A 12,067-nucleotide genomic window follows, 5' to 3' on the forward strand; every position below is an offset into this window, starting at 1 on the left:
GTATTAAAAGTAAACTTTTCATAAAACATCATCAGAACTTAGACATGACAGGGAACCCATATGGAAATTCTGTCTGGAAGTCTCAAACTTGTATGCTTCTTATCACATGGTAATAGAACATGCTGAAAGAAATAGACATGCTCATTACTGGGAAAAGAAAAATTGAAAGTAAATATGCTTTTGCAATTCTATCTTATCTTGTTCACATAATTACTGTGTTTCATGCAAACGTGCCTCACATACAGTGTCTTATAATGATTTCAGAAATAAAAATTGTGAATTGAGTTTTTATAAAATTACTTGTGGTAATTGAAGAACAGTTCATGCATAATCACTTTGGAACTTTGATTATGCTTTAGGAGTTCTGTAGCTTTTGACCTTCTTACACTGAAATGCATGGAGATTAATTCTAGATGAATTATTGGAAATCTTGAAACTGGATTTTCAAGGATTTTTCACTAATTTTTCTTTCAAGTAGTTTGCACATAATTTGAGCTGGGATTCACCCAAAAGTGTCACAGAAAGGTATTGTTCATGTGAACAAAATCAGTAGTAATGTTAACCAGTATTCTGTAAAAGAAAAGCAATAGGAATGGTCCAACAGCACACATAGTATGTTTTGTTAATTTAGAAGTACTAAAGATCATGGGGATTGTACCCCACTTTTTGTTGATGTTTCTAGAATATGGAAACAAATGTTAAAATACCAAATTAAATGTATGGTGACTCTCTAAGTCAGAGATGTATCAATCTGTATTTGTAACCAGAAGTTTTGATATATTGAGATTTTGCTTTGGTTATTTTGCATATTCCTTTCACTCCTATTGCACATCTTCTTTCATTGGGTAGATGTAATAATAAATTAGTTCACACTGTATATCCCTAAAGTATTTTCTTAAAATTACAGTTCTTAAAAACCTAGAATGGCATTTTTTCTGTATCCATTCAATTAGGTCTACTTTGTGCTTATCACCAGGATGTTTCATTTGGTAGGTTTGCCACCAAAAGACATTGCATTCAATTTGTAACAATGTAATTATAGCCCTCCATGTCAGCAGGTTAAAGAGAATAAATTTCTAGTTTATAAAGTTTATAAAAAGTAGCATTTTACTAGTAGTATAAAGTTTATACTTTTATAATGTAGCATTTTACTCTCTTGTTTACTCTCTTGTCCTGACTAACTTCAGTTGATAAACACCAGTGAGATCTGCTCTTAGATCCTCTCTGTATAATTCAATTTGACATTATTTGAATTTGCTGCTTCTTACTCAATTGGTTATGTTTTACTAAAGTATATTTACAAAATAATATGTATTCCATATGGAAGCACTGCCCTCTTGAATTGTCAGTGTCATTGATGCTTATTGTCTTTAACACTAATGAGCATGTTATTGTATGTTTAGTTTTGTGCCATTTTAGACCACATTTCTGTTTGTTTGTTTTTTAACTTTTCCTTATTTTATTCATATTACTAAATTTTACCCATAGAAAATGTTGTTTTCTAACTTTCAATTCTACTTTTAACTATCCCTAAGTAGCAGCATTAATTTACCTGTTACTAAACCTGTTCCCTGTCTAGCTTGGTTCTAAAGTAGCATGTAAACTGGAGTTTGTGAATATACTTAAAACAGGAGGCAAGGCTTAGAGTTGGTAGGAAACATAAATGCACAGTATGGGGAAGGAGGTTATTGAACTGGAGGAAAGAGACAGGCAAGTTTTTTGGTTTTGTTTTGAGTGTTGTAAAACTGCTAAGCCCTGCCAGTTCTAAAGGCTAAAACTGGTTGGTTTTTTCAGAAATTGACTATTTTGTTGCTTTCTGAGCTTTCAGGTTTTTGTCTTATTTTTCACGTATTCTCTACAGTTCAGAGCAAGAGCTTTTAATTCAGCTGTGATCATGTAATTGCAGCATTCTGAGCTGGAGCTTTAAAATACCTCAGGGCTTGAGCTGTCACACATTAAGACTCAGTTGTCTGTGTCATTTGATATGATCTGTAGAAATAATTTAAATGTGATTTTTGACATCAATATCACAATAGTGCTGGGATTGTAGCAATAGGAATTGTTTGAGTAAATATTTCAACATTTGACTCAAACTGGAAGTAGTGAGCAGGAAATCTTGATTTAGACTGCAGTGGATGGTTTGTAATAACCCCACTGTGTAGTTCTTAAGGCATTTTGTTGTATTTTGAAGAATTAACAAGGAAAAAAATAACTTCCAGACATGTTAGTTAAATCTTTGTTTTTTGCTTCATCTGAATTTGGCATCCTTGTGAAGTTGCCCTGACTGTCCAGTTATATTTTAGTTTTATGCTGGAAACTTAGCATGTTGTCAGTTTTCAGGTCTCTAATGTGTGTTGCCATTTGAGAAGATGAGCAGAAGTTGGGGAGTTTTTGAAACAAAACAACCTTTCTTTCCACTTTCTTTGTTACAAGAGTCAGCCTCACAAAGCGACTGAACTATGTGCTTTCTCTAACCAAGTTGCTTGATGGGTCACTCACGTCTTCCTTGCAGGCAGCTTCATAAATTATCTTGTCTGTTGCACAGCTGTGTTTACATTTTGCTAATATGTTACTGTGGAACTCAGACCATCAGTTTGAAAGATACTTTTCTTCTCCTGTCCCATGCTCTCTCCTGCCCTTTTCATTGCCAACAGACATGTCAGCAGCAGTGACAGAGTTGGAAAACCCTACCGTGGTGTGAAGCCAGTATTCAGCATCGGAGATGAAGAAGAATATGATACTGGTACAGTAGAAGATTTTCCTCTTACCTAGATTATCTTATTTAGGCAAAATTATTAAGTTGGACTAAATCAAAGAGTGTCTCTTACATCTTTGTCTTGCAATATGATACTTGTCTGTTATTGTTGTACATGTGTGTTATGGTAATGCCTAGGACCAGCCCTCTTCAAATCCATAGTAGCAGATTAAATAAAAAATAATTTGTGGTAGGCACCAAACACCCAACAGGAAGAAATTGAAATAAGCAGATATAGTGGATCTTTTGTCTTTACTTGTTATTTCTGTAACAAAGACCTTTTTCTATACTGATCTTGTATGCATAAACTAGCAATTGTGCCTTTATTACTCTCAATAGTAAGCAAAATGTAGGTTTAGTTTGGCTGATGTATCTCAATTTAAATATCTAGTATTGTCAGTTAGTGTAATGCTCTGAATTTCTGTAACATAGTTGGAGCTAGACTTTAAATGGCCAATGTGTGCACACCTCTCCAGCATTTCAGACTTTGCTTTTCAGCACTGAATCTATTAATAATGGATTCATCTCTTGATGTTATTGATGATATTAATCAACATGCAGGTTGCTGTAGGAAAAAACATGCAATTTTTATTTAAATTTTTTATGTAGATGAAAAACTGCAGGCAAAACTAGAGCACCACACATTTCATAAAGGTTTGGAGGTTTTTTGAGAGCAGTTCTAACATTAGAATGGTGCAGACCTACTGCTGTCCTGGTTTTGCTCTGGTAGTTTTAGCCCACTGCCAGTCATCATCTTACAAATATCTCTTCTGTGGCCAAAAGGCATATTTGGCTTCTGTAGGAGAAACAAGTAACTAGTCTGAGAATCTTTGACATGCAAAAGAAACAATTCAGGAAAATTAATGAGAGTCAGAGGTTTAAATAGCATGGATGACAAACAGTTGTTCATTATCTGCAATAAAAATTTTGAAGGAGCAAAGTGAAATTATCAGGCAGAAGCTTTAATGCTAACAAGATTTTTCTCCAAATGCCGTGTGATTAATTTTGCACAGTTCTGTGAGCATCCATAATAGTGTTTGGCAAAGTCTGTGTAGATTCAGAAAACAAGCTCCCCCAAGACAGATTGTCTAGAACACATTTTCAGTAATGGTTGTTTGCTAAGTTCTATTAATTATTTGCTTTTCAAAACACTATTACACTTGGTAAGTAAGTAGAATCAGAGTAATTTGAGTGAGCAAAGTGAAGTGAAATACATATAATCTTGATACAGAAGAATGCAAAAAGTGAGCCTGTTTCTGTATAATTTGTTTTGTGAAGCTTTAGTCTTTGGGGTTTTTCAGTAGTAAGTAATTGCAGTCAGCTGTAATTATTGCAGCCTGCTCTAGGTGGATCTGCTTGAGCAGGGGAGTTGGACCAGGTGACCTCCAGAGATCCCTTCTGTCCTCAGCCATTCTGTCATTCTGTGTCATGAGGGTGGATTATTGTTCCATTTGTTTCAACTCCATTTTCTATTTTTCAGTGAAAGCGTTTTCCAAAGTGTGTTTCAAATTCTGAATTGCATTGAAGTAAATAGTTAACAAAGGGTAGGAAAGTGACTTTGAAAAAGGCTCTTTAAAGAGCTGTCCTGAGTTATTTCTGAGAGTAATTTGTATGGAGTTAATATAGTTGGTTGTGTTAGATAACTAGATTGCTTAAATTATTTTAATGTAGCACCAAAATTACTCTGTAAACATAATCACCACCTTTAGACATAAAAGCAGTATTTTGCAACTAAGTAATAACAAGTGCAGGAGTTTTGGCTGTTTCACAGAGATCTGTGCTGAAAATTTAGGGTTGGAATATGTTCTTAAATATCCTTTAAAAAGGATGTGAAGCCAAAGATGGCAATTTTTGCTAATGATCCTAGGTTATTTGAGATAGTAAGGGCAGACTGAGTCTTTTGCTAATCTGAATGACTGGGTAATAAAAATGAAATTCAGTATGAATTTAATGCAAGAAAGACATGTAAAAAACCCCACCCACTTTTAATTTCAGATCCAGTTGTGGTAGAATGATTTGGCTGTGTCCAGCAGCAGTGGGTTTACAATAAGTAAGCAGTCATTAGCAGTCAGAAAAGGAAATCAAATCCTCAGAAATCTATGATTCACCCACACATTAAATATTGTGTGTCTTCTGCCCTTGATGTCAGAAGCAATGTTTGAACAAGAGGAGGGTCATAGAGGAGTAAGAATGGTGAGGAAAGAAAGATGTGATATTACTTTCAGAAAAGGCACAGCTGAATGTTAGAAGTTGTGTTATGTGAAAGAAGCATTTCAAGGGAGAGAAAGTGGTCCACAAAAATAATGCCTGGCCTTGAAAGGGATCAACAGGTGTTCATTTCTTCTTGTAAAAGAAGCTAGAAGCCACAAGAAGAGACTCTCCTGGACTGAAGTTGGCTTGGTTTTGGTACTCCTTGCCACAAGATATTGGTGGTTTAAATGCAAAGGGTTTTTATGGCTTCGAGGAAAGTCTGGACAAGTCCATGTGAAAAAAAAACATGAAACTTTACTGAAGAGACAAATTAGAACAACCTAAGATACCTCCTGAGCTCAAGATACGTTTTGTTCAGAGAAAATTAAGAGAGAAATATCAGATATGCCTTTTTCTTTCTTCCCTCTCAGTGATTCTGTATGGTTAGGTACCCCTGCTTTGAACCAGTGTAGCTACAGTGGCTTTAAGCATATTGAAAAATTGGCTGATGGGTGTGAAAATGCTTGTTTTGTTTTTTTTTGTTAACGTTTTTACCCTCTCCATTCAAAACAGATGAAATTGATAGCTCCTCAATGTCAGATGATGATCGAAAAGAGGTTGTCAACATCCAAACGTGGATAAATAAACCTGATGTGAAGTATAACTTTCCATGTAATGAAGTAAAAGAAAATGGACACATGTTTCCCAGGTACTGAAATGAATCCTAAGTTCAATGAAAACATCCATCTTGATACACATTCTAAAAAAAAAGTATTGGTCACTTAATTTATCCATTATATTAAACTAGGAAATGGAAGTGTGAATATAGTGTTAATGTATTTGCATTCTTGTATTTGCAGTGTTATAGAATGATAATTATGTATAAAACCTGGTGTAAAGTTTTGCTTGAAGAACAAGATAGTAAGAAAAATTGAAAGGGGAGAGAGGGTCTTGGAGGTACTTGCCATGCTCTGTGCACCAGTAGTGTTGGGGAGGATGCCATGCTTGTTTTCAGAAATGGCCATGCTACAGCACTCAAGGAAAATCAGAAGTATTTTGTAGAGCTTTCTTAATTAGATGACAGTATTAAAACTATTTCTTAGGTTTGGTAGCTGTATTAATGTCCATGTAGTTTATTCATAAACATTTCTAAACAATTTATATTTAATTCATTAAGAAAACTAATATGTATTTTTCTTCTCTTCCAGTCATCTCCTAGTCACAGCAACTCATATGTACTGTTTGAGGGAGATTCCATCAAGAAAGGGACTGGCTTACATACAGTCTCGACAGGCACTCAACTCTGTAGTCAAAATCACATCCAAGAAGAAACATCCAGAACTGATCACCTTTAAGTATGGAAATAGCAATACTTCAGGCATAGAAATTCTGGCAGTTGAAAGGTAAGCCATCTCAGTAGCAGAGGTGTAAGTGGTAATGATATCCAGGATGCTGGACACTGGAAGTCAAGGGTATGCTTGAATTATGTAATTCACAGAATTGAGTTCAAAAGTAATAGTTTTTATTTAGGAATGCATAATTCAGATATGAACTAGGAAAAAAAGATTTGTCACCAAAATGGTGAGTGTTTGAGATGCAGAAGTGAGGACATTGCAGTTGTTAGGGATGGGATGTGTGCAAATGTTTTCCTTTTGTAATAGGTCTTAAGCAAAAATGAAGTGAACAGTTCTCTGCAGCAAAAATACGGATTTGTGAAAAATGGAATTTATAAGTATGGTCATTTTACTGTGGAATTTATTTATTTATTTTATTTTTTACATCTGACTCATATTGTCTGTGCAGTGTGCAAGGAGTCCAGAAGCCTAAACTCAAAACTCTAATTCCCTGAAATCTGATTCCTGGAAGTTACATGTAGCCATGCTCAGTATTTGCATGCCTAAGAGGGGAAAGGGGTCAGATGGAGCGATGTATCAGGCTTTTTTCCACTGGTGTAGCTTGCTGTTTCTTGGCACTCTTTTAACAAGGTTGCTGATACCAGCTGGATGTTTTCTCATCCTCTTCCTTGGAGAGAACTGTGTGCTGTGCAGTGGATGCTCTGTTTTCACAAGAGAGGAGAGATGAGTTGGAACCTGACTAGAGACGTTCTATGCCTGTTGGCTCCTTAGGTTTGTAGTAGGTCAAGAAAGATAAATTAAAATTTTGCTGAGAACTGTACTGCTTGTTGAACTCATCACTGCCTTGTAGACTGGAGCAGATTGATCTAGAGCTATCTATAGGAATTAGAAAAACAAAAACCAAAATACCACAAAACAAAAACCAAGCAGGGACCACTATGCTTCAGTCAGACAGTGATGTCTATGTAGAGATATTGAATGGCCTGACCTATCCTGTTGTCAACTTTTCTTTCCAAGATGGCCTGTGAAGTACTCAACAGTTCTAATTTCACAAAGAGAAAGTTTCCTAGTATAATCAGGAATTAAATGTTATTTTCTTAGTATTTTTTTCATTTTAATACATTCCCCTCTTCCCTTCCTTCTAGACAGAGGAAGAATGAAAAGAATTATGGAATTTATACTCAAAAATTTTATGGTGAATTAATGATGGCTTTTTCTAATTTTTTTTAAGGTATTTGATTCCAAATGCAGGTGATGCTACCAAAGCCATTAAACAACAGATCATGAAAGTATTGGATGCCTTGGAGAGTTAATAACTAAAGACTTTGTAGAGACCAGTTTATAAAGAAGAAGCAACCAAGATACTGTATGTGGACACAAGCTGACTGTTTCCCAACTGAATACTAACTTAAGAGAATTTTTCTGTTTGCTGGTGGGAGTGCCTGAGTAGCAGGCTTGAGATAGGGTAAATTATTATCCATTTCTGAACAGGATTTTTGTTTGGGCTATTTTTATTTTTTTATTTTGTTATTTGTTTTGTTTTGGAGAAGTGTTTATTATAAAGGTCAGTTTGTTTCATTTTAATGCAGCCTTACTGGGAGTGATCTGCATCTTTGCAAGAGCAGATGCAGCTGGGTTCATGTTAAGTGTGTGTTAAAGCAATGGGGGGACTGAGATACAGAGGAGCAGTTGAAAACACAATGGTTTTTAAATTGTTATCCCTTGCAAATAAGATGTCTCCATTGCCTACAGTCTAGAAATTTGATTTTGCCTAGCTGGTAGTATCAAAGATTAATTAAAAATTTAGCTTTTTGAGCAGAGCAGATAGAAATCTTAAAAACACCATTTTCACATTAAAAATGGTTAAGTCCAGTTTGGTCTGCAGATAAATGGAAAAAATACAAACAATTCGTGAAATTAAGGGTTTTTTAAATGTCTTACCAGCTACTAGGCTAAATAACTGGAATTGGTGGTAAGGATTATTTTTAAACACTGAAATTACCTGTAGTTTTTACTACAGCAGCGTGATTTTTTTTAAATTATGCAAAATTTTACATTTCATAGGTTGAGGCTATTTCCCGTGTAAGAATGAGTGTGTGCACTGAAATGCATGTGTCATGACAGAATATGACAGTTAAAAACAAGTTGCCTTGCTCCTCAGAAACAAAATATCTAAGAAATTTAGATGTTTAAAACCCTTCAGCACAAAAGTGAGTACAAACTGACCAAAGGTGAGTTCAGCAAGAAGATGAATGCACACAAAACCAGGGAAGAAATTCCAGTGCTGGCTGCCTTCATTGATTCAAGCATTTGTAACAACTTCTAAATTAGTAAATTTGTGGGAGATGGCAACTTATATGATTGTTCATCATAAGCTTTCCATTTGTTCAAGAATTGTTCTCTTGTTCAAAGCTCAGTACAGGAATGTTCTTACAGACATGGTAGAGCATCTTTGTAGACTGATGGTAAATCACCAAAAACTATAAAGATAATGGGGATTAGTTTTGCTGCATAAGATCTGAGTACTTGAATCAAAGCCTATGATTTGGTACTTCATCAGAAGGTAAAATAAGTTAAACTGACCTTTATAAAAAACATTTATTCTAAGTTATTTTACTAGGAATCAAGCTAGGGCACCTTAATTCTTGAACTAATTTTTTTTTTCTTCTTAGTATCTGAGTAAACACCAATAGAACTTGAACTGTTGAGAATATTTGCATGAAATTGCACCTGGGCCAATGCTCATGTATTTATAGTTTTGCCCAGCAGCTGTTGTATTACATTTTCCTCTTCCTAATCCCTTCTGAAAATATCCTCAAGAGTCTTTGACTCTGTGCCTACTTCAGCAACAAGATTTTTTCATGTAAAGATGTTTGTGCTACTGTTTATAAACTACAGTTGTAAATAAACCAGTACAATTTGAACATAACTTGTTCTGTCAGAAGACATTTAGTTGCATACTGTGTAAATTCTCTGAATCAATTAAAAGTTTTTCCTAAAGGTGTTTTGTAAATGGAAGTGAATTTGATCTTTGGAGTGGAGGAAGCTGATTATGGATCATAGGGAGCTACTGCCATGACTTCTTAGTGTAAGTATTTCCGAATTTAAGTTAATTTCATTAAGGACTTTTGGGGGAGCATTCACAGAAAGATCGAAGTGAATTAAAAAATAATCAAGATATAAAAAAGGTTTCTGCATAAATTCCAGACTTCTCAGCATCCTATTTTTATTATGAAAATGTTTACAGACTGATACAAGGTATTCCTCCTCAGGAGGGGGAGAAGTGAAAATGATACTCAGTTGTTAAACGGGTGTATTTGAGTATTAAATGTGGAACATGGCTAATGTGTATGCTTCACTCTGAGGACTGCAAATACAGAAGCAGCAAGTAAAGCAAGAGGAAGTCAGTTCTTAAGTCCTTCTCTGTAGAAACATACAATCCAAGCTGTTTTGAGGCTAATTATTTGTAAATTTTAGGGAAATGTACAAGTTATCAACAGACCTCTTAGCTTAAAAAGCTCAGCCCAAACTATGAATAATTTCAATGGTGCTGGTGTATCTCTACCCACAGTTTAAGGGCCACTTTTGCCTTATAGTGTACATACCTGTAGTTATTATTTTTGTTATAAAACTTATATTATTAAGCAGAAATTTTAATTACAGTACTGTAGCAACATTTTTTGAAAAGAAAACCACAAAATGTTGGTATGCTACTTCCTGTCCCTTTTAGCTTTGACGATTTTTTTTTTTTTAATTATTTGCTAGAGATGTGTTGGGTCTTGTTTTATTCTGCATGCACCACTGTCTATATTGTTGAATATAAGGTGACAGTTGTTATGATGCAGGAGTGATAGAAATGAGGTCTGGTGTAGGAAAGAAAGTCTTGGAGTAAAACTTCCCTGCCAAGTGAAAGCTCTTACCTTTGTGTCATAGTGAGAGTTTGTGCTTCTGTGCTCACTGATGGCTCTTCACTTGTCTCACTAACTCTTAGATTATGATTTGTATGAGAATTTGTAAAGAATTTTACATACTGTTGATTGCAGAGTTGCAATTTTTAAAATTGCCTGTTAGCCCTAATACATGGGTCTCACCGGTGATTGTATCTTTTCCTTCCAACTACATGTCAGCTGTAGTTTCAAAACTTCAGGTACTGCCAAGTAAGCTTTTTCAACATAGGCGTCGTCTACTGAATGTGTGAAAAGTTTCCTTTTAGGGAAGGAAAAGGGTGGTACTATGTAACTTGTTCTACTGGGCATACCTAGTGCAGTCAGATACTGTTGTTTGGAAGCTTGAAAAGAATACATTTTATCTCTGAGCCATGGGAAACCGGATTTTAGGCCTGTGCTTTGCACCTTGAAAGGATGACGCTACCTAATTTTTTATTCTTTTTCTTATTTGGGAAGAAGTTGGGAGACAGCTGTTCTTTGCACCTGGAGCCCTGCAAAGTGTGATAGTTGGAGAAAAAAAATTACAAAAGAATCATACATGTTCTTTTTACCACCATGGGCATGTATAAAAAAGGAGGGAGAGAGGCCTGCTAAGGGCTGCTGCACTGTCTGTTCTGCCATCCTTTAGCTTGGTCAGATTGGGATGAGTGGTTCTCTTTTCTGCTCCAAGGGGCAGGTTGAGCAGTTCTCTGGTTGAAGGAAGGTCTGTAATTGTTGGACACAGTAGTGGTTATGCACTTCCATCCTTTATCTCTCTCCATGTTTCCTGAAAGGGAAGGTGTGTAAGAGATTGATCACCCTGGGTTACCCATGTTATCTTTACCCATTCTGTCGTTGTGTGCTTTCAGCTTACAGACATAATCTTGTGTGAGAAATATTGCTACACAACATAAATCTACAATTCTACAAGCATGCTTCTAAAACACCCAAGGCTGGAAAAGATATGAGACAGCAATGTTTTGTGCTGATTAAAGTGGAGCACTTGGGGTTTAAAGCCAAGGAAGAGCAGCATGGTACTTAGTGTGTAGGTTTCACAGAATTGGCAGTCTTGGTCGGGACCTCTGAAGCTCATCTAGTCCAAGTGCAGGGTCACCTAGAGCAGGTGACACAGGAACTTGTCCAGGTGGGTTTGGAATGTCTCGGGAAAGGGAGACTTCACTGTGCAGCCTGTTCAGTGCTCTGCCACCCTCAGTGTAAGGAAGTTCCTCCTCATGTTGAGGTGAAACTTTGTGTGTTTTAGTTTATGGCCACTGCTCCTGTCCTGTCACTGGGCACGGCTGAAATGAGTCTGGCACCACCCTCTCGACAAACGCCTTTGAGATGTTTATATGCACTTGTGAGATCCCCTCTCAGCCTTCCCTTCTCCAGACTAAACAGGCCCAGCTCCCACAGTCTCTGCTCATAAGAGAGATGTTACAGACCCCAAATCATCTTTGTTTCCTCCACTGCACCCTCTCTAGTATCTCCCTGTCTTTCCAGTACTGAGGAGCCCAGAACTGGACACTGCTCCGCATCTGGAGCACTGTGAAGGTGTTTGTACCTTGGGAGATGCCGTTCTTGTACAGAAAGACAGGGACGTCCCAGGTGAACGGGTTCCCTGTAAACTGGTACAGGTCCCTTGGGATGAGCCTTTAGCTTAAGGCTGCCAGGGGTTGTTGCGCAAGGCAGGGCAAAGAGGCTCCCGGCACAGCCGGAGCTTTGAGGGCTCCGCCGTTGCTGCCGGCGCTGAACGGGGAGCGCTGCCCGCTCTCTGCCGCCCTCACAGGCCGGGCAGGGCGGGGGTGCCTCATCCCGGCGCTTTGCCGCTCCCAACGCGGCTC

The 12,067-nt window shown here is 36.9% G+C and overlaps 1 protein-coding gene across 8 annotated transcripts in view; it reads left to right on the plus strand.

The window, feature by feature from the left end:
- The window catches only part of TBC1D23 (TBC1 domain family member 23), a 37,072-nt gene that overhangs the window by 22,792 nt on the left and 2,213 nt on the right, over positions 1-12,067 (plus strand). For 5 of the 8 annotated variants that reach the window (XM_015623929.3, XM_015623919.3, XM_033517686.1 and 2 more), the window contains 4 exons: positions 2,655-2,743; positions 5,519-5,654; positions 6,154-6,348; positions 7,532-9,229. In XM_015623929.3, the coding sequence (XP_015479415.1) occupies positions 2,655-2,743; positions 5,519-5,654; positions 6,154-6,348; positions 7,532-7,613 (502 nt within the window). In that variant the 3' untranslated portion in view covers positions 7,614-9,229. Of the gene's footprint in view, positions 1-2,654; positions 2,744-5,518; positions 5,655-6,153; positions 6,349-7,531; positions 9,230-9,289; positions 9,389-12,067 lie in introns of those variants that run through there. The other 3 variants (XR_004499340.1, XR_004499339.1, XM_015623954.3) reach the window with 3 other exon arrangements.

Source organism: Parus major, chromosome 1, assembly GCF_001522545.3.
Source record: "Parus major isolate Abel chromosome 1, Parus_major1.1, whole genome shotgun sequence".
NCBI lineage: Eukaryota > Metazoa > Chordata > Aves > Passeriformes > Paridae > Parus > Parus major.